The sequence below is a fragment of the Ochotona curzoniae genome, unplaced genomic scaffold (assembly GCF_017591425.1).
Source record: "Ochotona curzoniae isolate NIBS_2020 unplaced genomic scaffold, NIBS_Ocur_1.0 patch35, whole genome shotgun sequence".
NCBI classification, from domain to species: Eukaryota; Metazoa; Chordata; class Mammalia; order Lagomorpha; family Ochotonidae; genus Ochotona; species Ochotona curzoniae.
This window is the reverse complement of record NW_024466917.1, coordinates 125,166-152,095: the sequence shown is the minus strand read 5'-3', so window position 1 is coordinate 152,095 and position 26,930 is coordinate 125,166. Positions and strand designations below refer to the sequence as shown.

The 26,930-nt window shown below is 56.5% G+C and overlaps 2 protein-coding genes across 2 annotated transcripts; one reads left to right on the top strand and one right to left on the bottom strand.

The window, feature by feature from the left end:
- Positions 1-1,177: 1,177 nt before the first annotated feature.
- LOC121167219 (keratin, type II cytoskeletal 7-like) lies at positions 1,178-13,436 on the top strand. The gene is made up of 9 exons (XM_040996618.1): positions 1,178-1,480; positions 2,501-2,712; positions 4,671-4,731; positions 5,610-5,705; positions 7,726-7,890; positions 8,803-8,928; positions 10,697-10,917; positions 12,921-12,955; positions 13,180-13,436. Exons 1-9 carry the CDS (start codon positions 1,178-1,180, stop codon positions 13,314-13,316), a joined length of 1,356 nt encoding a protein of 451 aa, XP_040852552.1. The 3' UTR covers positions 13,317-13,436.
- A 1,655-nt stretch (positions 13,437-15,091) lies between these two features.
- On the bottom strand, positions 15,092-21,473 carry LOC121167240 (keratin, type II microfibrillar, component 7C-like). The gene is made up of 9 exons (XM_040996649.1): positions 21,090-21,473; positions 18,666-18,874; positions 18,079-18,139; positions 17,341-17,436; positions 16,863-17,027; positions 16,398-16,523; positions 15,933-16,153; positions 15,737-15,768; positions 15,092-15,267 (listed from the first exon to the last, which is right to left on the bottom strand). Exons 1-9 carry the CDS (start codon positions 21,471-21,473, stop codon positions 15,092-15,094), a joined length of 1,470 nt encoding a protein of 489 aa, XP_040852583.1.
- Positions 21,474-26,930: the final 5,457 nt, after the last annotated feature.

Below are 26,930 nucleotides of genomic sequence, written 5' to 3'. Positions count from 1 at the left end.
CCTCGCAGGGCTCCCCCACAGGCTTGGTCTGCGGTGACAACTTGGCCAGCTCATCGGGTGGGGCCACAGGTTTGGGCCAAAGGCTGGGGAGAAACGAGCCGGGATCCATCTGTGTGTGGAGGGTGTGGCAGGTGCGGCTGGAGGCTCCTGGGCAGGGGTGGCCTGTGTCCAGGTAGATCTCGGCGCCCAGCACTCCCGACTCCAGCACAGCACTCTCATTGGCTAGAATCCCTCCATCCCTTGGTGGGGGGAGATGCCAAGAATGGGGGGAACCTAAGACAGAAATGTGGGGGCGGGGCGTGGAGTGGGGGGGGGAGGGAATGCTAACAGGAGCCCTTGCACACCGACGCGCACACGCGCTGGCGCAGCCACCCCCTGAGAGGAGGCTCACAGACCCGCAGTACATCTGTGTGCGGGTGTGGCCGTGGGCGTGTGCACCCGCAGTGTGCTGACAGCTGCAGGCACCTCTTTTCTCCACAGACGTGTAACAGAAGCCGGCAGGCATGTGAGTGGGGGTGAGTGGGGAGGGTCCTGGCCCAGGCTCAGCCCCAGGGACATGGCCCTTCTGAGGTCCAGGAAAGCGGGGCGTGGAAATGGGGTCATTCTTCCGTTCATTTCCTTCCTACCCAAACATAAGGGAGAGGAGTGGCCAAACGTCCTCAGAGGGGTCAAATTCTCCAGAATTCAGCCTTTTTCTCTAACAGTAGGCTTACCTCAGAGGATTCTTGGGTGTCTGTGTATGCTTCCACCCTTTCTAGGCTAAGACTAGAAGATTTCGCCTGTTGGCCACAGGAACGCGGATATTCAATCCTTCTCTAAGCCGCCTCCGGGAAGCCTTCCCAGACTGTCTCCCTAGATGGTCTCCGCGAGGCCAGCACACCTCCACCACCCCCGCCCCAGGCTGTTGCCTTCCGCTGTTTTCCGTGGCCGCCCCCCTTGCTTGCTTGCGCTCGGCCTGCCCGCCCTGAACCGTCTGGCGCCAAGGGGAGGAAACGCGGCCCCGCGAGGGGGGCCTGGCCGAACTGGGCGGCCAGCGGCCAGCTCCGCCCCTACCTGTGTTGGCCCAGCCGCCCCGCGCCCGCGAGCCTGCAAATAAAAGGGGCTCAGAGGCTCGAGGTCAGCGAGTTCGCTCTCCGCCTGGCGCGCCCTCAGAGTCCCGCCGCTGGGTCCCCACACCATGTCCTTCCACCTCGGCTCTCAGGCGTTCAGCTCGCGCTCGGCCGCAGCCGCCCCGGGCCGAGGCGCGCAGGTGCGCCTGAGCTCGCGGCGCCTGCTCGGCCTGGGCGCATCGCGGCCACGGGTGACCCTGAACTTGGCCTCTGCAGGCCCAGCGGGAGGCGGCATCCGCGAGGTAACCCTCAACCAGAGCCTGCTGGCCCCGCTGCAACTGGACATCGACCCCTCCCTCCAGCAGGTGCGCCAAGAGGAGCATGAACAAATCAAGACCCTCAACGACAAGTTTGCTTCCTTTATCGACAAGGTGAGGCTGCCGGGTACCCTGCCTGGGAGAGTGGGGAGCTGCGTTCGCGTGGCAGGGAAGGCGGTTCCTTGGTCTCTTCCCCTTCCCATCACCCTGCGGCTGTCCCCCACCCCAGCGCCAAGCCCTGATTTCCAGCCAGCTGCCCAGTCCTCCCCCCGCCCCCGCTTCAGGAATGTGTGCCCAGGTTCCGTCCGGCTGCCCTGGCTGACTTCCGCTCTCTCTGGGGCCAGCTTTGTCACCAGTGTCAGGGTGTGAGCCTGAGGCCCTCTTTCCCAGAGAAGGGGCTGAGTGGAGTCAGGGATTGGTGGTGGCGGTAGGGAGCCCTGGGCTCCTTCAGCTGCTGTGGGTCCTGAACGAAGGCTGGAGGCAAAGGGCGGGCGGCCGCCCAGCTGAAGTGGTGCACCTGCCCTTAGGAGTTGCCAGCTGGGGCAGGGAGTGGCATGGAGGGACCGTGTGGGAGAGGTTTTTCCTTTCTGTGTTGCGCTGGACTCTGGCTGGGATTAGGGCTTTGGGGGGGGGGGAATGGGGAGAGAGTACAGGTGGGGCTGGACCCAGGTAAAAGGACGCTGATATGCTGGACTGCAGGAGACCTCTTTTGTCTTCCACCACGGAGGGGGAGGGGCTCAGAGAATCCCTGGGACCCTAACACTCAGCATACCATAGGTGCTTATTTCGCCCTGGGTAAGGCACAGTGCCCGGGCCGGGCTTGGAGAGCAGGGGATGGAGAGATAGGCTACTGAAGGAGGAAGAGAAGAGGCCCCAGGCTGGGGCAGCAAGGGGCAAGTGCGGGGCAGATCCCCACAGACTGTTCAACAGGTGATATGGAGCATTTGTGGACAGTCCATTGGGGATGTGCGGGACGCACGATGAACCTGCTGCTGGCATCACACTCCTGACTTCAGATGGCTCTCCAGAGGAGAGGGGCCAGGGTGGCCAGGGTCAGCTTGCTCGGGGCGGAGAGGGGGAGTGGACAGTGCTGTTGGGGGCCCCTCCTGATCTCCTCTTCCCTGGCCTCTCCAGGTGCGCTTCCTGGAGCAGCAGAACCAGGTGCTGGAGACCAAATGGGCATTGCTGCAGGAGCAGGGCGCAGCCAAGAACAGCTGCCTGCCCAGCATCTTGGAGGCTCAGGTTGCTGGGCTGAGGGGGCAGCTGGAGGCGCTGCAAATGGATAGCGGCCGCTTGGAGGCAGAGCTGCGCAGCATGCAGGAGGCAGTGGAAGACTTCAAGAATAAGTAATGTCCCCAGTGTGCCCCTGGGACTCTGCAAGTCCCTGCTCTGTGGTTCAGGGGTCAGAGCGTGCAGCTGCTCAGGGCCGGGACTCCTGGAAGCTGCCATCTCTAAGCTAGCACATTCCCTTCCTGTCTTCTGCCTCTGCCTCCTCTGGGGCTTGTTTCCAAGGCGTTCTTTGCTCCTCATTGGGTCTCAAGTAAAGCATCTCAGCCCAGTTCAGACTGGCACAAGAGAATGTGGTTAGAAGGTGTCTGTGGCAGGGTGTGCTTTGGACACCCCCTTACCCTCTCAGATCATTCTAGAACAGCTCTCTTGTTTGGGTGGGGTGTGAGAGACCAGCGAGGCTCAAGCACTAGCACTGTGAGAGCTGGGGACTTCAAATTTTTGGCCACCCATTCCCAGGAGGAGAATGGGAATCAAAGTGGGAAGGAAAAATGCAGGAAGGAAGGAGGGACACTGTGGGCATGTTGGGCGGGAGGGCTGGGGGTCAGATGGGAGCTTGAGGGCAGGCAGGGAAGGGCCAGGAAGATTAGGCCGTGGAGGACAGGTCTCTGGGACTCAGTGAAAGCAAACCTAAGCCTGAGGCTTGACACACCTGCACAGGAGCCACTGGGCACGCTCTGTCCTCTGCCCATGGCTGTGGGACTCAGTGGGAACAGAGGCACAGGCTCTGACTGGAGCAGAGCACACAGGGCCTCTGTGTGGAGTATCGCCCCTTCTCCCCCACCCCTCACCTCTCTCTCTGCCCCTCACCTCCCTCCCTGACTTCTCTTGGGGTAAGAGTCAACAGGATTCATCTCATAGCAGGTGCAATCAAACAGGTCCGGGCAGTGGGAGGCTTGGGGGTAGCCAGCCAGCCCCTATGGTCAGGAACTCATGCTTGCGTGTGTGTGCAACCTCTGTGCCCTGACTGCTTCATCTCTCCCAGAGCCCCCACCCCGCCTCCCCTAGGAGTCAGGTTGAGCTCCAGGCTGAGGCTGAAGGAGGAGCTGGATTGGGATGATGGGGAGTGGCCTGGTGCATGGTACAGCTCTGAGCTGTGCACCCTCTCGGTGCCACTGTGCAGCACTGAGCTCGGGGCGGGCAGGGTACTGAGTACAGCCTCTCAGATGGTTCTCTGGATTCCACAGAGTGTGAGGGGTTGGGTGGGGATCCTGGAGGAGCTTGGGCGCTCTGGGCACATTGCTTCCCACCGGAGTTGCTTGAGGATGCTGCTGCTGCTGGGACTGCTGCTCTGACTCTAACACTGTTCATGTTCTTGCCCACACACATTTTGGGTCCCCCTCAGTGAACCCCGACTTGGGCTAAGGTGCTCTGACCCCTGTGTCTTGCCTGTTGAGGGCCTCCTGAGAGTCAGGGGGGCTGGCTCCTGGGGAGACTGGGGAATGGGAGTGAGGCACTGCAGGAGCAGGTGGAGCCATCTGGCAGGGATGCTGGGTTCACCCTGGATTTCATGTCTCCCTGCAGACATGTCTCCTGCCTTGCAGACACCTTCTCCCTTTGTAGGGGGCGCTGGTTAGCTGTTGTGGTTAGATGTGAGCTCTGGAGTCAACTGCCAGGGTTCAGGTGTGGACTCTGACTTGTAGCAGCGATGGTGGCTTGGACTGATGGCTTAGTCTCTCCTCCCTTTCCTCTTCTTTTTCAACAAGGTGTTTTTTTTGAAAAGTGAGTTATAGAGCGACACAGAGAGATCTTTCATTTGTTGGTCCATGACCCAAATGGCTGTAAAAGTTAGGGGTAGGAGCCAGGCTGAAGCCAGGAGCCTGGAACTCTATTTGGGTCTCCCACATAAGTGTCAGGGCCCAAGTACTTGGGCCATCCTGACAATTAGCAGGAAGCTAGATCTGAAGCTGTCCAGGTGTGTCATGGAGAAGGGGGTGAGAGCAGATGTCACACCTGGGTGGGAGGGGCCTTGAGTCCAGCAGCCCTGACATGGCATCCTGCCCCTCATCAACTGCAGGTACGAAGATGAAATTAACCAGCGCACAGCTGCTGAGAATGAGTTTGTGATGCTGAAGAAGGTAAGGGGGCAGACAGGCTGGGAGAGGCGGCCCTGTCAACTGAGCAGCCAGTGAGACCTGCAGCCGGAACATGGCCTGGACTGTGACAAGAAGGGAGAGCCACAGGAAGGACCTGAGTGTGTATGTGTGACTGGATGGTGCCTAGACCTCCACTGGGAACTAAGGTTAAAGAACCAGGTTGGATGCAGAAAATGCCCCGTTGCTGTTAGAACAGTTCATGCTACACAACAGGTGCATGTGATCAACTTCAGATGCTTAGCAAAGGCGTTGCAACAAGCCACCTTCATGCATAATGAACTCTCTGTGCACACTGAGGTTGGGGACCTGAGGGCTCTTAGCGGGCTTTGAGTGACACACCCTATTGCTTCAAGGCTTACCCACAAAGGATGGATTGGCATTGTGGGCCCATCTGTGGGCATATAGCCACCGGGGATGGGTCAAAGAGGACCCCAAATCCCCTAGTTTTAATCCTAGGGCAGTGCAGCTGGAAGGAGTCCCTTCCTTCCAGGATTGGCTGCCATCTGTCCCAGATGGGCTGAGCTGGTCAACTCTGGGAACCTGCACGGTTTTCCACTCCCCTGCTGACTGACTGGAAGTTGAGGTTTACTCGAGTTGAAATGGTTTGCCCCTGACCACACAGCTCATAGCTGGCAGGGTCAGGGAGGGACGTGCCCAGACCATCCATGCCTTCTGGAGCTGTCCAGGTGGCCTCGGCTGCTCTGCGAGCTAGCAGTGTAGAGAAAGCGCCTGGGTCCTGGCCGCCTGGACAAACCATGTGTCTTGGGAGCAGTGCCGTGTTGAATTGGGTGGGTTCTGCAGGGCTGGCTTGTTTTCTCAGCTACTAAATCAGTGCTGAGGCCATGTCTGCCCCTCCCCAGGACGTGGACGCTGCCTACATGAACAAGGTGGAGTTGGAGACCAAGGCCAACGCCCTCAACGGTGAGATCAACTTCCTGAAGACCCTCAATGAGCTGGTGAGAAGCTTGGGGGTGTGTGACCTGTTCTAACCAGGGAGCTGTGCGGATGCAGTGCTTGTCCTTAAGCTGGTCCATCTTCCTCTCTGGGCTCAGGGGCTCAGTGGGGGCCGGAGCGGTAGAGCATGTGAGGTCTCCAAGGGACCTTCCAAGGGCATACGATGACTGTATCCTTGGTTGTGTTGGTTTGGGGTGGGAACCAGGAAAGGGTCAGGGGATTCCAGGCTGAGGTGTACTGGGTGTCAGGGGGCAGGGGTGCTCAAGACGGGAAGATGGAGGGCTGGGTGGCCACTCCTTTGTGTGCCCCCTTCTCACTCTCTCCCTCCCACCTGTCTGGCCTGGGCTCCCAGCTTTTTCCCCTTAGGCCACACGAAAGCCCGCCCCTTCCCTCCCTCCTCCCCGGCCAACCATTCCCAACTGGGTGAAACTTTGGCCTCAGATGGGAGGTGAGGTCCAACCATCTGGCAAAGGCTGGGCCAGTTGGAGGCTCATTACAGACCCACCCTTGTGCCCTGGTCCAGGCTTTGCCCAAACATCCATGCGTGGATGTTTCAGGGCTGTCCCCTTGGGCTTTCCCTAGCCATCCAGTCTCTGCATGGGGTCTTCCTCTGTCATGTGAACACTTTGAAAAAGTTGGTGGACAAACAGAGGGGCAGGTGTTTGGCCTGGTAGTGCCTGGTTTTGAGTCCTGACTTTAGCTTCTTGCACCCCTGCACCCTGTGAGGTTGGAGGGAAGGGAGGGCATAGCAGGTGATAACTCAAGGGGTTGAGTTCCTGCCTCCCGCCTGGGAGACCCAGATGGAGCTCCTGGAACAAGATGGAATCGCCACAGCCACCATGACCATCGTTGCTTCTACGTTTTTCAGGTGTTTTCTGTGTGTGTATGACACAGCGGGGCCTATTTTATTTATTTTTTTTGTCTTCTAAAAATTTATTTATTTAATTGAAAAGTCATATATACAGAGAGGAGGAGAGACAGAGAGGAAGACTTTTCTGTTTGCTGATTCACTCTCTAAGTGGCTGCAATGGCCAGAGCTGAGCCGACCCGAAGTCAGGAGCCAGGAGGTTCTTCCTGGTCTCCCACGTGGGTGCAGGGTCCCAAGACTTTGGGCTGTCTTCTGCTGCTTTCCCAGGCCACAAGCAGGGAGCTGGATGGGAAACGGGGCCACTGGGATTAGAACTGGCACCTATATGGGATCCTGGCATATGCAATGTGAGGACTTTATTTACTAGGCTATTTTTTTAAACAGATGTATTTATTTAATTTGAAAGGCAAAGTTACAGAGAGAGAGAAGAAAGAGAGAGAGAGAGAGAGAGAGAGAGAGAGATCTTCTATTCACTTGTTCATATCTCAGATGGTCACAATGGCCAACATGGGCCAGGCAGAAGCCAGGAGCCACAAATCAGGAACTGGGAGCTGGGAGTCAGGGACCAGGAGGATCCAGGAGGATTCAGGAGCCTGGAACTTCCAAGTCTTCTATGTGGTCGCAGGGGCACCAGCACTTGGGTCACCTTCGACTGCTTTTCCCAGATAGAATAACAGGGAGCTGGATCAGAAGTGGAGCAGCCAGGATACGAACTGGCGCTCATAAGGGATGCTGGCACCACAGGTGACGACTTTACCTGACTTACCACTGTGCCAGCCCCAGGAATATCTGTTTTGGAGAAGAACAGACCCATGCCTCTCAGCACGCAGTAGTGGGTGGTGGGCACTGCTCCTGTGGCACTGGCAGGAAGGCTGCCTGGCAGTCCAGGGTAGAGTGGGACGATTCTCTTCACCACCACCTTCAAGTTGGGCTCATGCTGGAACTAGGAGCTGGCACAGGGCACCACACAGTGGCACAGTCATTTGCCTTGTCCCCTGTCCTCCTGCAGACTCTGCTGGGAAACTGGGACTGATGGGGAAGCTGGGGGGTCTGTGTCCTATACTGCCGCCAGGCGATCAGGCCTGCTGCAAGGAAGGACCTTGGGGCAGGGCGGGGGTGTGGGCACAGGGATGAGTCATGCTTGGTTCCCACAGGAACTGACGGAACTGCAGGCTCAGATTTCCGACACGTCCGTGGTGCTGTCCATGGACAACAACCGGCACCTGGACCTGGACAGCATCATCGCCGAGGTCCGTGCCCAGTACGAGGACATCGCCCAGAGGAGCCGTGCCGAGGCCGAGGCGCTGTACCAGACCAAGGTGTGACGCTGCTTGGGGCATTTCCCCTCCTCCATCAGGCCCTTTGTGGCTGTAGCAGCTTGCCTTCCTCCTTGTCTCCAGCCTGGAGCCTGGAGTCTCACAGTTTGGCAGGTGCCATGGCTGGGCCTGGGCCGCCACACTCTGGTGCTTGAGGAGGGAGGAGAGAATGAGCAGGTCAGAGGGCAGCCCCAGGGTGACCCCAACCTGCAGGAACTGGCCGAGGGAAGGGAGAGCTGAGTGGAGGACATGAACTTAGGCTGAGACTTAGTACTGTTGGAGTTCTCGTGTGGTGCCTAGGCAGTGTGCCCACTGTTCTCCTCTGTATGGACACATTGGCTCCATAGCGCAGCTCTGTAAGGTCAGCACCATGATGGTTCCCATTTTAAGGATGGGAAAATTGAGGCACAGAGATGTTACACGCTTCATCTAATTCCACTCAGCTAGAACACGAGTGAGAACTAGATCCTGAGTCCCAGGGCTTTAGACTGTTGCCATGGAGATAGATAGCCAATGGTACAGGTGGTGAAGGTGTAGGAGGGGGCACTGGGTAAAGCAGGGGAGGAGGGTGCTTTAAGCAAGAGGTGTGTGCAAAGGTGGAGGGTGGCCCGTGGTTGTGGGCGAGAGCACAGGTGTGAAGAGAAGGACCCCTGGGTCCAGGCCCTCCTTAAGCCCTTGTGACTCGCTGTGTGGTCTCTGGCCAGTGGGACTCAAGTCTTCATCTGTGAAGTAGGTGGTGCTGGCAAGGGGGCTACCGGGCAGGCGAGGGTCTCAGCCTTCTAGCAACTGTGTGGTACAAAGGCAGGTGGTCAGTGGCACCTGCCGCCCAGTGGCCTGGTGTCAGTGAAGCTGGCTGGGAGAGGGGCAGGCCACCTGTCATTGGTGTGGCTCACCTCCGTGTGTCTGACTCTGCAGTTTGAGAACCTCCAGGCCCAGGCGGGGAAACACGGGGGTGATCTACGCAGCACCCGGAGCGAGATCGCCGAGCTGAACCGCGCCATACAGAGGCTGCAGGCTGAGATCGACGGGGTCAAGAACCAGGTGTGCATGAGTCCGCCTCCTCGCTGCTCCCGCCGTGGTGGGGGTGCACAGGAGAGGCTGCTGGCCTATGCCGTGCTGGGCTCTGGATGGAGGAGCAGAGGCTGGACCCAGGGGAGAGTCGCCTAGGGACACAGGGAGGGGTAGAGCCGTATCAGATACCAGCATCCTGCTTGCACCTGAAAGCACCCAGATTCCAGGGGAATCTGAGGCCAGTAGAGACTGTAACCCTCATGAGGCCCTGTCTCCCTCCCCTGACCCCCAACCCCGCTTCCTTCACTCTGTCCACTCCGCCAGTAACCAGCTTCCAGAATCTTGCTGTTCATTGTCAATTATGTTCATTCTCCAAGACTTGGGCACCTGTTGTCTCCTTGACCCGGAACATGGACCCCCATGGCCACTCCTGACCCAGTGCTGGGGTTTCAGATGAACAAAACAAAACAAAAAACCACAATGCCTCTTGGAGGTGGCTTCCTCAGATGCCCAGCCACCATGGCAGCTGCCCAACTGCCGTTCTCAGAAGCCCCTTTCCCTCTCTGAGGTTTTCTGTCTTAGCATAAGTTCTGCACTATGCCTACCTACACTTAATATACCACAAGTGCCCCTAGAGCAGCCTGTGGTTCACTGCTTCTGCCTGTGCACCTGCCCCACAGTATCGGGGCAGGGCAAGTCTCAAAGACTTTATGGGTGGGGGCTGCGCTTTGCTGGAAGCTCAGCTTGGAGGTATTGAGGAGACCCTGCCTTGGGGCCCTGCTGGCTTGTTTACCAGCTGGCTGAGATGCAGGGCTGTGAGTCACCCGGTGAGGTGGGCCATCTTCCAGGCCCCCAGGGAGATACAGAATCATGAGTTCCAGGACTGGCACGCCCTTTCCCGTACAGGTGCAGAGCCAGGCCCCAGAGTTGGGGTGTCTGCCACAAGGAGGACCCCCTTGGAGATGCAACAGGAGGGAGAGATTTCTAGGGGAAGCGGTGTGGGGGGGTGATCCTGGCTCAGGGGTACCAGTGTTGACAGGGCCAGGTCAAAGGGCAGAGGTCAGTGGAGAGTGAGGTGAGCTAGGAGGGCTGGAAAGGAAGGCAGGTTCTGAGTTAAGAGGGAGGAGGAGTCCTGGGCTGGAAGGCTGCTGACGGCAGCTCTCTGGGCTAAATTGCATAGGGCATGGGATAGGAGAGCCCCAAGGCAGTGAGTGAGTGGCTGATACTCAAGGCTGTCACGGGTGCAGGTCCGTGGATCGTGGATCCTGTCTCTGTGATGTCTGAAACAGGTGCAAAGGAGCAGGGTTCCTCTGCTCTGTGGGTCCTGTCCCGAGTGTGTCCCTAACTGGCTTCCGTTTGCAAGGTGACTTCTGGTCCTGGCATGGTGCCAGGCATTTGGAGACTCAGCTAGAAGCTAATGGCACTGGAGCACTTGTAGCCTGGAGCTGGGAGACTGGGCGTCCGTACATTCTAATAGCATCTATTAAGCATTTGCTGTGTGCTGAGCCCTGTGGCAAGCTCATTTCATTCTTGCTTTATTCCTATGAGATAGACACGGTGACTGTTACCCTTTTAGAAAAGAAGAGATTTTGGTTTGGAAGAATTAACTCATCCAGGGTAAGAAGGTCAGAAAGTGGGTGAGCCAGGATCAGGATGGAGGCATCGGCTGTCCAAACCTGTGTGAATGTCCTGGGTTTCCCTGGTGCCAGTGAAGTCCGCTAAAGGATGGCCAGGCACGAAGAAGGTAGAGTAAGCTGAGCCCTGCCCCGCTGGCTTACAGTGTCACCCACTCCTACAGCGTGCCAAGCTGGAAGCCGCCATTGCTGAGGCCGAGGAGCATGGGGAGACTGCCCTCAAGGATGCCCGTGCCAAGCAGGAGGAGCTGGAGGCCGCCCTGCAGCGGGCCAAGCAGGACATGGCACGGCAGCTGCGTGAGTACCAGGAGCTGATGAGCGTGAAGCTGGCCCTGGACATGGAGATCGCCACCTACCGCAAGCTGCTGGAGGGCGAGGAGAGCAGGTGCAGGGAGCTGGGAAAGGCATCCTGGGGTTGGGTTTGGGGTGGAGCCCGGGTTTGCTGGTCATTCAATCTCTATGCGCCTCTCCTGCTGTGATGGGCACCAGGGTGGGCGGTGCTGGGAACATAGAGCTGACACCTGCTGATTTGTCCTTTCTGAGGTGATCTACTAGAAGGACAGATGCGTGGTATAGACATTAGTGGGGGAAGGGGGAAGGATGGCATCCCCTCCTGGTGCATGGCTGTTAGCAGGGTCACCTGACTTGGTCCTCAGAGCACACTCAGGCAAGCAAGTCAGGTGTTACTGGTCTACCTCGCAAGCCAGGGCCTGGGTGAGCTGCTCCCTGAGCCTGGCCTCTTCCACGATGCCATAGAGGTGTCCAATGTCCCCGAGGGGTGAATGACACTGCGTTGAACCGAGGGTAGGTTCAAGGTTTGTGGTCCAAAACTCAGACAATAGGGGAGGCCAACTTTAAGAGGGCAAGGTGATCAGTATAAACATAAGCACACAACACACACACATAAAATACAAAACAAAACAAAAACCCACTGAGAATGAGAAGAAAAGAAGTGCAGGAATCATTAGAGCTTTGGGTACTCATATCTTCTCCTTCTTGGTTCTTTAGATGTATCAGAATTTTTAAAAAGATGTATTTGTGTGAAAGGCAGAGAGAGTGCGCATGCACCAGGAGCCAGGCACTTCTCTGGGTGTTTCTCCTGCGTGCAGAAGCCCCAGCACTTGAACCATCTTCCGCTGCCTTTCCCAGGCATATCAGCAGGCTGCTTGGTTGAAAGTGGAGTAGCTAGAATTTGAGTTGGCTCTCACATAATGCTGGTGTCACAAGTGGACAAGTGGTGGCTTCCGCTGTTGCCTTACAGTGCTGGCCCCTTACAGTGCATTTGGTTATACAGCTGCTGCCTGACAGCAGCCGACATACTATCTCCTCTGCTCCCACTCACTTCTCCACCCCCAACTGCTGGCAGCTCCCAGCACTTGCAGAACCCATTTGAACAAGCAGCCTGGAAACTTCCAGCAAATGAGTCCCTTGCCCTTGGGCTCTGCTCCACCCTCTGCACTCGGGTCTGTTGAGGTGAGCAACGGGCCCCTCTAGCCAAGAGCTTAGTGGCAAACAGGGCTGAGTCACAAAACAAACATGGTCGCCATCGCAGACGGAGAGTTTGTCTTCCTCGCTGGGGTGGGGGCCCACACACTGGGGCCATCTTCCACTGCTTTCCCAGGTACATCAGCAGGAAGCTGGATCAGAAGTGGAAAGGTTGGGACTTGCATTGGTGCTCACCTGGGGTGTGGGCATTGTAGGCACCAGCTTAATGTGCTGCACCACAACGCCAGCACCTGGGACAGAGTTGTTTCCATGGCATGTCTGGTTCTGACCTTGATCTGCTCCGAGCTACCCCACCTAGCCCCTCTCCTAAGTCCACTGGAGCTGCGTTCAATTGGTCAACAGCTCGCTCATTGTGTCAAAATGTGCCATAGCCCACCGGGCCTGGAGCTAGGGACTGGAGATACAGCGATGACTCACTCTTAGGTTATTACCAACCTGGAAGGGAAGGCAGACTGCTGCACATGCCTGAGGGGACTCAGGAAAGTTTATGAAAAGTGTAGTGAAAGATGAATGTGTTTGGGTGTGGAGAATGTTGCATTCCATGCCCAGTTTTTCCCAATATGTACTTTCCATGAACTTTCCTGTGTAACAAATGTGGCAGGCATTTGTCAAGTCCTTGTATGCCCAGGGCCTTGGGTATATTACGTTATTTGCCCCTCATGAACAAGCTCATGACCTTGGACCTGTGGTCAGGCTCAATTTGCAGCTGGGATGTGGCAGGACTGAGGCCAAGGTCCTGTGGCCAGTGGGTAGAAGGGCTCCAAGGAGCCCAGCTTTCCTTGGCTTCCTTTGCTGAAGGTTGCCTGGAGGGACTGGGATAGGAAGGAAGGTGGAAACCGTGCAAGGGAGAGCTGCTTTCACAGTTCTGTCCTCTGTCCCCAGGATGCAGGGAGATGGAGCAGGAGCCTTGAACATCTGTAAGTCCTTGGCTGCAGCCCAGCCTCTGGTCCCTGGGTCATCCAAATGGGGATGAGTGTTGAGAAGGGCAGCTGGGTGTTGTGGGTGGGTGGGGTTGGGAGGTTCTTCTTGGGTGGGCCTGGGAGTGAGAGGTGGAGTAGAGAATGGAGGGCTGGAGCAAAGGGGGAGGGTCCCTGGTGGAAGCATGGCACTTACAGAGTTCTGTTCCCATCTCTCTCCCCAGCCCTGCTGAATGCCACTGGTGGTGGTGGCCACGGGAGCGGGCTGACCTTCAGGGGAACCATGGGCAGCAATGCCCTGAGCTTCTCCAGTGCTGGGGGACCCGGAACCCTTAAGGCCCGCAGAAACATCTACAACTGAGCCTAGCTCTGCAGAGACGCATGTCCCCTTTGTCCCACCTCCCAGCCCCAGGACTGTGGGATGGTTCTAACAAGAGTGTGGGTGTTGGAGAGACTTCCAATAAAGCTGCCACTTCCTGAAGCCTGGAGCACCCATGCCTGTGTCTGTGCTTTGTTAGGATGAGTGAAGTGGGGTGGGACAGGAGAAGGGGACTCCCACGGTTGGGGCTGGCCTCATGTGTGGGAGGTGACAAGGGTCACTGCTCCAAGGCTGTCATGCACACTGACTGGGCAGTTGCAGGCCTCTCCTTGTTCCCACTCCCTGGTCCGGTTCTGTGCTGCCAGGTGCCTCCCTCATGGGGTGAGAAGACCACTGACACTCAGCTGACCTGGGCCGGGCCTCTGTGGCCTGGCCGGTTCCCACCCCAGCGGCCCTGGGTCCTTCCTGCTGCTGCATCTGCCTGGCTTTCTACCAGGCTGGGCCCTGGGGTCTAGGACACTGGCTAGTATGTGTGTGTCTGGGTGGGAGAGGAAATGTGTGTGTGCACTTGTGTGTGTGTGTACATGTGCAGGTGTGTGTATATGTGTGTACACATCTGTAGGTGTTTGTGGATGTGTCTGAGTGTGTGTCTGCATGTGTGCGAACATGCGTGTACGTGTATATTCATGTATCCATGGTAGTATGTGCATGTCTGCACATGTGTGCATTTGTGTGTCTGCAAGTACATACGTATGCATGTATGCTTCTATGCACATGTCTGATGTGTGTACCTGTGTGTGTGTGTGTGTGTGTGTGTGTGTGTGTTTCACATCTAAGTCTCAGGCAGGGCAGGGTACTGGGCTGTCGCTCTGGATCCCTATGGGTGGGGATGCATCTGTGTGTTAAGCTCAGACTTCAGTGGGCTTCACGTGTCAGGGCCTGCTATGGAGGACCCAGTATTGGGCGTTTGGTGCCAGGGCCTGACCATGGCAGCACATGTAATGGGTGCTGGGCAGGAGGTGGCTGTGGCAAGCAGGGGTATGTTGATTTCCTGTGGTGAAGAGAGAGAGCCGGACATTTGCCTATACTGGTGGAGGTGAGAGGAGAGGATCTGGTTGCCAACAGCTGGCCAGGAGTCAGGGTGACATCAGCAGCCCTTCTCCTGCTGGCTTGCCGCGTTCCTCTTCCGACCCCGTGTGTCTGGGTTGGGGACGGTCCACAGCCCATCCCTTGCATCCTTCAGGACGGGATGAGAGGGACCTCTTTTGTGGATCTTCAGCCAGGTTGGGCCTGGGCAGAAAGGCCAGGAAAGCACGACAAAGGTGAGAAGATCAGAGCACAGTAGGAGCTTTATTGGAAATGTGGAGTCCTAGCAGGGGTAGGCACCCCCCCTCCAGGAAGAATGTACGAGGGAAGCGGCACCACCAGCACCAAAGCTGGGCTTCCAAAGCAGAGGAGTCACACCGGGCGATGCGCCCACACATCCTGGAGTTCTGGACCGGTTTGTCCGTTGGAAGCCAGGGGCCTCCAGATACCTAGAGCAGCCCTGGTGGGGACTGAAATCTCCAGGGAACTGTCAAGTTTGAGGGCTTCCTCGGCCATCAGGGGCGAAATGTTGAAGCAGGGAGAGAGGCAAGACTGCATGGCAGGCGGGACCGCAGCCAGGTGCACGGAGTGGCGTTGGGGGGGGCTCTTCCTCTTCAAGCCTGGGTGGGGGACGGTCCTTTGGAGGTCTGCGATGCCGCAGGCAGACAGACACACACACACTGGCACGCAGGGGCGGGGACTGCGAGCTCGCGGGAGGCAGGGTGGGGGCATTATGCGAAGCGCACCGAGCGGCCACTGCCGCAGCTCTGACCGCAGGGCGCGCACAGGCCGGTGCTCACGGCCACGTTCCCGGTGCAGGGGGCGCTGCACACACTGCCCGTCACTGGCCGGGAGCCCGACACGCACAGGTCCCCACATACGACCCCACCTCGGGAGCTGCTGACACCTGCGGAGGGAGGGGGAAGGGTCCGTTACGTGCCAGGTGCAGCCCCTCCTTGCCGGCTAGAGCCCCGCCACCCTTTCCTGGCATCCCATTTCCCCCTGTCCAGCATACACAGCGCTTGGGCTCTTCTTCTCGCGGTCATCCCAGAGTGTGCTGAGTGCCCATAGCTCAGGTTCTCCCTAGAATGATGGTGCTAGCAAACCACTTTCCCATAACCGTGCCTGTGCCTCCTTTATCGGTGGGCTGGCTTTGGCTGCTGCATGCTGCTTGGGACTCAGGGGCACCTGCTGTGTTAATTTCAAAACTGCCTTGCTGCCTTGGCTCCATTCATAGGACAAGGGCAGAGCTGCAGTGGTGTGGACAGAGCTCACATGGCCTGCACATTTGGACCATTTCCCATCTGACCATTGAAGTCCACGTGTGTCCATCCCAGATCCCATGAGGTCCAAGGACCACAGGGGCAACTACTTACAGACATTGATGGCTCCGACGCCCTCACACAACCTTGGGCAGAACAAAGAGACAAGAATTAGTTGCAGGGAGCACATGGGTGGGGAAAGCTTGATGCAAATTAGATGTAAATAACAAGCATATTGTCCTGGAGTTTCCAAGCGTGCAATACAACCTGGGGAGCACATTAGAGACCCTTACACAGGTAAGGCTCTCACCTGTGCTCCTCGCCCTCCAGCAGGCGGCGGTAGGTGGCAATCTCAATGTCCAGGCCCAGCTTGGAGTTCATCACCTCCTGGTACTCCTTGAGCAGGCAGGCCATGTCCTGCTTGGCCTTCTGCAGGGCCTCCTCTAGCCCTGCCAGCTTGCAGCGGGCGTCGCTCAGGGCCGCCTCGCCCTGCTGCTCAGACTGGCTCACAGCAGCCTCCAGCTTGGTGTTCTGGGAATCCAGGAGAAAACAGGGTAGGTTCTGACCCCTGGGACTCTCCCTCTATGTCCTACATGGGTCCAGGCTCCCCCACTTGGCCAGGGACACCTACCACCCAGGCCCCTGAGTGATCAGGAACTGGGACTCCAGTCTTGCAAACTGGCCAGACAACACAATGGACTCCCCTAGGGCACAGGTGTCCTGTGTGACACTGGGGTGGCCCATCACTCTGGCCCTGGTACACACTGAGCCTTACCTGGCACTTGGCGTTCTCCACCTCGGCCGTCAGCCTCTGGATCATGCGGTTCAGCTCGTTGATCTCCTCCTTGGTGCGGCGCAGGGTCTCCCCGTGCCGGATCACCGTGGCCTTCATCTCCTCACACTGAGGGGAAGAGCAGGAGCCCCCAAGGCTCAGCACATTGCCAGGGTGACTCAGAAGGAACAGCGCTCAGCAGGTACACCCATATGAAGCAGGTGCACCCACACACTCAGCAGGTACACCCACAAACTCAGCAGGTACACCCACACACTCAGCAGGTGCACTCACCCACACTCAGCAGGTGCACTCACCCACACACTCAGCAGGTGCACTCACCCACACACTCAGCAGGTACACTGATGCACAGCAGCCCTGCCCTGCTGAAGGCCATCAGCCTCCTCAGGGACCAGAACCCCAGCCTTTCTCCTTGTCCCTCCCACTGTCACATCCTGTGCTGCTCACCTTGCTGCGGTACCAGGACTCAGCCTCAGCCCGGCTGCGGGTGGCAATGTCGTCATACTGAGCCTTGATCTCAGCGATGACACAGTCCATGTTGAGGTCCCGGCTGTTGTCCATCTTGACCACAACCGAGGTGTCTGAGATGTGGGCATGGAGGACGCGGATCTCCTGCAGGGGGCGGGGGACACAGCGCCATCTTTTGTGGCCTCTCTCATAACCCTTCCCTGCCCCTTTCTCCTTCCTCAGACAACGCTGCCACCTACAGTTCTCCCCACCCCAATACTGAGCTGCAGAACCACCAGGATGCTTGGAGTTCCCTGGGGGAGCAGAACAAGCCCCTGCCTGCCTGCCTGCCTGAAGTCCTTTCCTCTCTCTCTCTTTCAGCTCTGCACACTCCCCCTCCCACCTTGCTGTGGGGGTCAGAAGCCGTGAGGTTGACATGTCCCTTCCAATGTCCATGTCCACCTCATGTCCTCCTCACCTCCTCATACAGTCGCCGCAGGAAGTCGATCTCCTGGGTCAGCGCCTCCACGTTGGCCTCCAGGTCCGAGCGGCGGAGGTAGGCGCAGTCCACGTCCTGCAGGATGGAGGGGTGGGTAGCTCGCATGTGACACTTGGGCAGGGAACTTCATTTTTGCCATCTGGGAGCAGGCCACCCCATCTGGCTGAACCAACAGTTGCCCCTGGGACCCCTCTTGGGGTTTATCCCAGTGCTTCGCGGGGTGGCTTTCTTATAGCAGGGTGAGGCACAGGTTTGGGAGAGGGAGGGAAGGGGGAGGGGGATTAGTGGTTTCCGGTTTCCAGATCCTTCTCCAGGATGGTCCTTCTAGAAGCTGCGCCTTGCATGCTCTTCAGGACTTAGCTTGATGCCAGTGGTACCCTTCCTCCTCTACCCGGGCATCTCATGGTACGAAACCTGCAGCAGTGGTCAGCTGAGGTTCAGGCCTTGACTCTGGCCCTTGAGCCCTGGGTCTCCTTCCTTCACAATAGCCTTGGCCTTCACCTCAGCGGGCCATGGGCCCCTGTTCTTGCTGTTCCCACCTGCACATTCCAGCAAGCAGTCATGGGTGCTCACCCTGGTGATAGGGAACACCTAGGGGTGGGGTGTGGTAGGTGGAGCTTGGGGCAGACTTGGCAGTGCTCGCTCTGGGGGGTGGGTCCCCAGCAAGCCAGGCTAGGTCTTGGTGGGAGGAGGGATGAAGACGCCAGGGTCCCTTACCTTCTTCAGTGCCACGAATTCATTCTCAGCGGTGGCCCTGAGTGCCACCTCTTCTTCGTACCTGGGGACGGAGCACATGAGATTGAGCTTTGAGAAGGAGCAAGGGAAAGAAGCCCATGTGGACACCTGCCAGTAACTGCATGCCTCGGAGTGTGTGTGTGTGTGTGTGTGTGTGTGTGTGTGTGTGTGTGTGTGTCAGGGTCACACAGTCAGAAGAAGTTGTGCTGGGAGGGACTGAGGCACCTCTTACCTCTGATGGCTCACACAGACCCTGGCTTCTGACATAGGTGGGGGGGGGGCGGCCCAAGGTCCTTCTCTGGGTTGGAAGTCTCTGGGGCCCCGAAGCTGTGTCTTAGCTTTGAGGACCAACCCCCCAACCTTCTTCCTCCTTCATTTCCCCCTTGCTCCATGTTTGTTGAATGAATGCAATAACCACACGATGATGTGACTCTCCAAACGCCCTGCCCCAGGCTTCCTGTCACCACCTTCTTCCTGTCAGGAAGTTCTTCTTGTGGTCTGACCCAAATCTACCCTGCTGTTCAACTCTATATCTTGGCTCTCCAAACCCTGCTCCAAGCTGCACTCACTTCTTCTTGTAGCCCTCCAGTGCCTCCTGCACGTGGTTGAGCTCTGAGGACAGCCGCCCGCTGTCGGCCTCCACACACTCGGCCTCCCGCCGCAGGGTCTCGATGTAACCGCTGAACAGCGGCTCCAGGTTGCTCTCACAGCATTTGCGGTTCTGGTAGAACTGCCACTTGGTCTCCAGGACCTTGTTCTGCTGCTCCAGGAAGCGCACCTGCCAGGGGGTGGAGCAAGGAGGAGAATCAGCGAGAAGGACTGGCAGCCTGGTCTTCCCTAGAACAGAGCTTAGGGGCATTACAAGAATTGGCAGTGAGATGCATAGCAACTGGGGGAATGGCACCTGCTAGCCTCTTCTGGCCTGACGGTGCATGGGCAGAGCTCTGTCTATCTTGTGGCCTGCAATGGCTGAATGAGAAACAGAGGCTCTGGGCTGTGGAGGGGTTAGTGGCAGTCAGGGAGGGCTTCCTGTAGGAAGGACATCAGCAGCACCCACCTTGGGGCCTTGGTGATGGGTGGTCAGGGCTAAAGGGGCTTCTTAGGCTGCTACAGCCCTGAAAAGGGCTGGGAACATTACAGGTTATCCTGAGTGGCCCACATCTACATGCTGGACACAGTGTCCCAAGCCCCAGTGGAGGTTTAAGAGCATAGTGAGGCCCACAGGGGTCGAGGTGTGCCAGCCTGACCTGGGAGTCACTCCGGCAATGGCGTGATACACTGTGCAGGAAGGATGTTGCCCCCATCCCCTTCCCCAGCAAGATCAGGCTCCCTGACCTCCATTTCTCAATTTGCACATGTTCTAGCTGCAGTGGACAGGGCTCCCAGTTAGCTCTGGGGTCCTTGGCATCCTTGGGCGCACCCAAGATGTGGCTTACTGAAGTGGAATCTAGGGCCTGGCTCAGTAGCTAAATCCCCTCTTGCATGCACTGGGATCCCATATGGGCACTGGTTCATGTCCTGGCTGTCCTCTTCCCATCCAGCTCCCTGCCTGTGGCCTGGGAAAGCAGTCGAGGATGACCCAAAGCCTTGGGACCCTGTGGCCTGGGAGACCCGGAAGCGGCTCCTGACTCTTGGCTCAGCTCAGCTCTGGCCACTGTGGCCACTTGGAGAGTGAACCAGCAGATGAAAGATTTATCTCTCTGTCTCTCCTTCTCATTATGCATATCTGCCGCTCCAATAAAAAACGAATAAGTCTTAAAAAAAAAAAAAGTGGAGTCTGTGTGTGGGTCTCAGCTGGTGTCTTGCTTGCCCGGGTCTCAAGGTGCCTTGGCCTCCATCTTCCTTTTCAAGGTGATGGTCAGCTCTTACACTGGGTCACACACAGGAGGAGAAGTCACCGCCCAGGGTCTCTGTGGAGGAGCTGGCCATGGCACCTGCTAATGGACCAGGCCCTTCCAAGCTTCACTCCTCAGTCACTTTTCCAGGGTGTGGTTGGTGCCTGCCGAGGAGGGCCTGCCTTGGAAGGGAGTAGTGCAGCCAGGACCCTGGGCGGGGGGGAGGGAGGGCTCATGAGAGCCCAGATACCCAGCTCTGCTCTGCCATCTGCTCTCTGTGGTCCTTGGGCAGGTGCTTGGCCACCCCTGGCCTGCCTCGTCTTCTGCATGCACTCAAAGGAACAGACTGGCAACAGCGGTTCTCAACAGCCTCCCTTCTGAGCTCAGGGTTGTACTTGTGGCTTATCTAACAGACAGATGTGGTCATCACTTCAGCCTGTGGTTAAAGGGATAGCTTTGCATTGCCACCACAGCTGTGAAACCAGCATCCCTTGGCATACGTAAGGAAAAGTCACGAAACATTACATTCTAGGAGAAAATGTCTGAGCAGCCTTGAACCTCGGCTGTAATCTTTTTACGCACAATGCGACAGGTGCAAGCTTAGCCTAGTGGACTAGATGTTGGCTGTGGCGCCCTACCACCTATGTGGCATTGCTGGGCTGGGTTCAAGACCTGGCTCCAGCTTTCTGCTCATGTGGACTCTGGGAAGTCATGGGGAGGGACCAAGTGACGGGCTCCTGCCATGCACACAGGAGACCTGGACTGAGTTCCTGGCTGCTGGTTTTGAATTGACCGGGTCCCGGCCCCAATCCTGGCCCTTTGTAGTTATTTCAGCAGTGGACCAGGACAGGAGCTCGTTCTGTATCTCAAATAAATACATATTTTTATAAAGTGGGAGATTAGAGCAATGCTAGAGAGGTTGGTACCCAGTGGAATTTTCTCCACCCAAGGGTGAGGATGGAAGCTGACACAAAAGGGGATGACTTTTCTCACCAAAGGGATCATCCGTTATTTAACGCTAAGGGACCTCGCCAGCTAAAATGATCAGATCAAGCATCAGGGGTCCCCATGTCCTTTTGTTTCACCAGCCTAGGAAATCCCATCTCTACCCTGGGCACAGAGTGTGGGCGCAGGCAGGGCGCGCTCCAGGACACCGACCTTGTCGATGAAGGCAGCGAACTTGCTGTTGAGACACTTGATCTGCTCCTTCTCCTCGTGCTTGACGCACTGCGCGTTGGGGTCGATCTCCAGGTTGAGGGGCGTCAGCAGGCTCTCATTGACAGACACTGTGGTGATGCAGGGCGCGCTGGGCCCGCACACGCCGCCCGAGCGGTAGCCGAAGCTGCGCCCACAGGAGCCGGCGCGGAAGCCCCCGCACACGCTGCGGCTGCCGAAGCCCCCGGTGAGGCCGCGGTAGCAGGAGATGCCGCGGTAGGGGGCGGCGGTGATGCAGCAGCGTCCGGGCCGGGGTCCGCAGGCCGAGGCGCAGCTGAAGGCGCGGACGCCGCAGGCGGAACTCTGGCGGGACGAGAAGCAGGACATGGTGGTGGCGGCGGCGAGGGCAGCGGCAGGCTGGAGTCCCCACGTCGCCCCGTGCCTTATATGTCGGCCCGCGGAGCCGGGGAGGGAGCTGGCGGCCCAGGCGTTTACGAGCTTGGAGGGCTCGGCCCTCGCGCCTCGCCGAGCCCGGGAATCAAAGCGGGCCCCCATAAAACGGCGTTCGAGCGCCGCCCTCCTGCGCTTTATGGGGCCGGGAAGCGCCTGGTCAGCTCGGCCGCCGCTCAGCCTGGGCGGCGCTGCTGGACACACCAGGTCCCACTCGCGGTCCAGCGCATCGCCCTGCAGCCCTTCTGTCCCCGGGCACCGGCCGTGGGTGCCCATGCCTGCTCCGGGCGAGGACTCACAGCACGACTTGGGCCTCCTTTTCTTTTCTTTTCTTTTCTTTTCTTTTCTTTTCTTTTCTTTTCTTTTCTTTTCTTTTCTTTTCTTTTCTTTTCTTTTCTTTTCTTTTCTTCTCTTCTCTTCTCTTTTCTTTTTCTTTTCTTTTCTTTCTTTTTTCTTTTCTTTTCCTTTTTTTCTTTTCCTTTCTTTTCTTTTTTCCCCTTTCCTTTTCTTCTCTCTTCTCTTTTCTCCTTCCTTCCTTCCCTCCGTTCTTTCCTTTATTTCTTTTTTTTCTTCCTTCCACTTTATTTTTTTTAAATGTTATTGATTTTTATTTGAAATGCTGAGTTACACAGAGAGAAGGAGAGACACATAGATCTTTGAACAACTACTTGGCCTCAATGGCCAGAGTTGAGCCAATCGAGAGCCGAGAGCCAGGCGCCAGGAGTCAGGAACTTTTTCCTGGTACAGGGACCCAAGGACCTAGGCCATCCTCCACTGCTTTCCCAGGCACACCAGCAGGGAGCTGGATTGGAGGTGGAGCAGGCGGGACTTCCACTGTACCTATATGGGACGCTTAACCTACTGTATACCACAGTGCCAGCCCTGGCCTCTGTATTCTGGCCTGTGAAATGGAGTCATGATTGTTCCCCAGCTGAGGGGGCTGGGGGTCTGACGGAGCAAGGGGCCCTACCTGCCACTTCACAGGAGGCTCATGTGTGTGTTTGTTTATTTGCTCTGCTTATTCTGCTGTTTGTTTATTTGTTATCCAACTTTCTCCTTTTCAGAACTCCACTCCCATCTTCTCACCCAGCAAGTGGCTCCCCTCATCCCAGGACGGGCTTCCTGATCCCCTCCCTGTGCTCTGCATGGGGGAAGGGCAGGGGCCGTTACTTAAGGAGAACAGAAAGCATGCCTAGTACTGCCTGGTATTGTGCTAGGTTAAACATTTATTTATTTATTTTAAGGTCAAAATTAGGGGAAAGAGAGAGCGGGAGAGAGAGAGAGAGAGAGAGAGAATCTGCTATCTCCTGATTCACTCCCCAAATGGTTGTACTGGCTAGAACTGGGCTGGTCAGAAGCCAGGAGCAAGGAGCTTCTTCCAGGTCTTCCCATTGGTGCAAGAGCCCAAGAATTTGGATGATTCTCCAATGCTTTCCCAAGCATATTAAAGGAGAGCTGGCTAGGAAGTGGAGTGGCTGGGACTTGAACCAGCACCCATATGGGATGTTGCCACTGCAGGCAGCAGGTTAACCCTGAACACTGAGGTCTTCAGTGGGTTGTGTCATCTTACTTCCAGGGCCTTCCAAGCTGGGTACTATGGACCCACTTGTCTGATTGGGAAGATGAGTTCTGAGTGTCCACTGCCATCGTTCAGGTCATCCTGGGAACACTGGAGAGAGGCGAAGTCAGACTCAGAGAGCAGACCCCCCGCTGTCCCCAACACTGGCCTCTCTGGGGTGGGGGAGCAAGAACCCTGGGTTCTTGCTGGTGATCAGAACCCAGACCCGCAGGTTCTGGACTCTATGAGAAACCAGCTTGCTCCAAAGCCTTTCCCTCCAATAGTGCTTGGTCATGGCCATCAACTCTGGGAAGGCCGTAACCCGTCATCAAGGAAGTTAATTACGTGTCCAGTTATTGGCAGAGGACACCAGGGTGTGCAGTCAGCAGCCAGAATTAAAGAGAAGCAGGCAAGTCACCTCGAGCTTCCTTTGCTTTTAAATAGGAATTACTGTGGTACACACAGTAATTAAATCTTGGCACACCGGAGGAGAGACAGGCGGCGCTGGCTTTGGGCCACTGCCATCTTACTCTCAGCGCACAACCTGTGGCCACACACTCCTGTGGGCTTGGCGGGATTTCCTTGGTTCAGATTTGGTCTGTTTTACACCAACCTTAGCTCATGTGCTGTGGGAGATGGAGCCCCTCTCTGCTTTGGGGTCTTCTGCTTCCACCCCACGCCCTCACCGTGCAAGCAGCAGTAGAAGGCACCTGCTGTGGGACAGTGAACCCAGAGCTTGGTTTCGGAGTGATGTATTTCTATTCCAGTGTACTAGGATAGTAACATGGGGGGAGTCTGCCTTGGTTGAGCCTCCTCCAAGAGGAAATGGACCCAGCCTGAAGCAGGGAGGGTTGAACCTAGGGCTTGGGGAGAGGCATACCTGTTTCTTCCTTGGATCTTTTTTGGGTCTGGGTGAGTGAGTGGAACTCCTCTGCTATTCCAGTCCCTGAGGGTTACCGCTCAGCCTTTGTCCATACACACACGGTCAAGCGTATTTTTAAAGAAGGTTTATTTTATTTTGATCTGAAAGTCAGAGTTAACAGAGAGAGGAGGAGAGGCAGTCAGAGAGCTCTTCCATCTGCTGGTTCACTCCCCAAATGGACGCAATGGCCAGGACTGACCCAGTCTGAAATTGGGAAACAGCAGCTTCTTCCGGGTCTGCCACATGTATGCAGCGGCCTAAAGACTTGAGCCATCCTCTGCTGCTTTCCTAGGCCATAACCAGGGAGCTGAATGAGAAGTGGAATAGCCAGGACATGAACTGGTGTAAAGAATGCCACTGTCGCAGATGGAAGCTTAGCTTGCTATGCCACAATGCTGACCCCGGTCAGGTACATTTTAAATCCAGGGGCACAGGAGAGCTGAGGTTGAGTTGTGCCATTTGAGAGCACAACTTGAAGGAGGTGGGGTTGGGAAGCTTGTCTTCTAGACTGCAATGGGGCCCTGTGACGGTGGCAGCTGATGCCTAGTCCAGTCTCAGGGGCACAACTTCTCTTTGCTGTTTGTGGAATTCAGGGGGCAGAGATGGGCTGAAGGAAGGACAGGCAGCCATTTCAGACACGATCAAGGGCAGACTTCCCCAAAGGGAGGGTTATTTAGTGCCAGGTGCTGGGCAAGTGGAGGCGTTGCCCATTCGTGACTGGATCTTGAAGAAGCTGCTTCCCCTTGCATCTTAGCTCTGGTCTACCTATTTGTTGGGAAAAGCAGCTAGTAGCTGTCATGTCTTACCAGGCCCAGGAGTCAAGTTTTAAGAGATTTGTTTTAATTGGGAAGGCAGATTTACAGAGAGGAGAGACTGAAAGATCTTCTATCTGTTGGTTCACTCCCTAAATGGCCACAATGGTTGGAGCTGAGCAAATTGAAGCCAGGATCTAGGAACTTCTTCTGGGTCTCACACAAGTGTACAAGACTTTGGGCTGTCCTTGACTGCTTTCTCAGGTCACAAGCAGGGAGCTGGATGGGAAGTAGAGCAGCCAGGACAGGAACCGACACCCATGTAGGATGTTGGCATCACCGCAGGTGGAGGCTTAACTTGCTATGCCACAGTTCCAGCCCTTCAACTTGGCATTCCAGGTCTTCTCAGTGTGTCCTCCATGTCTGCCCTCTGGCCTCAGCCCTGCCTCCTTCCTATGGCCCACAAAACAGCCCCTATCTTTCAGGCCAAGCGAGCACCCTGCCATTCCCCTCACATCCTCCAGCCTCCCTTGCTGTGTTTACTCATGCCCTTGGCTCTCTTCCTCCCCTCTCTCTCATCTCACCAACCTGTCTATCCAGCCCTCCCCCTCCCTCACCACCCTCGGGAGACACCTGCTCCCCTGAGAGGTTTCTCCGTACCTGAGGCCCACTACGCTGCGCTGGACCTGGCTCTTGGTGGGTGCTCCCTGCCTTAACTGATTCCTGGTGGAGGTAGGGGAGATGGGGTTTTGTCAGTGCTGTGGCTCCACGGGCTAATCCACCATCTGCGAGCACCAGCATCCCATATGGGCACTTGTTTGTGCTTCTCAGCCAGCTTCCTGCTTATGGTCTGAGAAAGCAATGTAAGCACAAGGCCTTAAGGGTTTTGGTCACCCTTTTCAAAGCAGCAAAGAATGGCCCAAAGTCTTGGGACCTTGCATCCATGTGTGAGATCCAGAAGAAGCTCCTGGTTCCTGGCTTCAGCTCAGCTCTGACCATTGTGGCCATTTGGGAAGTGAATCAGTGGAAGGAAGATCTTTCTCTCTGTTTTACATATAAAGAATGCCAAGCTGAGTGCTGGAGAACCTTGGAGAAAGCCACGCTCAGAGGTGGGCGATTAAGATAACGTATGTGGAGTATAACATATGTGGCATGTATATATTTGGTCACCTCATTGTGCAGCATCAATGTGCCTACTTTGGAAATCTCTTTCTTGGACTGGCGTTGTGATAGTGCAGGCTGAGCCACTGCTGGGATTCCCACATCCCATGTTGGAGTGCTGGTTGCAGTCCCAGTTGCACTGTTTGCAATCCAGCTCCCTGCTAGAGCACCTGGCAAAGCAGTAGGAAGCAGCCCCAGTAGTCAGGACTCTGCTGCTCATGCAGGAGACCTCAGCTGTTGGCTTTGGTCTGACCCAGGCCTGGCTGCTGTGACCATCTGGGGAGTGAGCCAGTGGACGGATAATTTCTGCGTCTCATTCCTCTCTGTGTTTCTGTGCCTTTTAAATAAAATGAAAGTAAAAAAAGAAAGTCTGGACTATCAAGCAGTCATGCTATCTTAGGAAAAAAGAAAAATGGAATCTCTTTCTTCACTGTCATCATCAGAGTCACAGAATGAGTCTATGGTTTCAGACATGGTTGAGCTCTGCCCCTTACAGATTAGGACAAGAACTTATATATGTCCTCTCAAAAGCTCAGCTCCTTTGGGCCTAGACTGCAGATTGTAAAAATTACATGTAGAGAGTTGGGCCTCGTGGCACAGTGGGTTCATCTTCTGCCAGAGAAGCCCCACCAGTATTGGAGTGCCTGGGATGGAGGGCCATCCCTGCTTATAGTCAAGCTCCCTGTTAGTGCTCACGCTGGGAGGCAGCAGAAATCACAACACAAGGGCTTAGGGCTGTGCCAGCCACATGGGAGGCCCGGATGGGGCCCTGGGCTCCCGGCTTTTCCATTCAGCCCAGCCCTGGCTGCCTGGCTGTTGAGGTTGTGGTTAGAGTGAACCTGGAATGAGAGATGGAGGATCTCTCTATCTCTTTTTCGGTCTCTACCACTTTCTCGGTCACTCTGCCTTTCAAATAAATAATCTTAACAAACCTGCTTTGTGGAGTGAGGTCTGAGTGGAAACCACCAGTATTACACCTGCTGCGAAGCCACAGGGCAGTA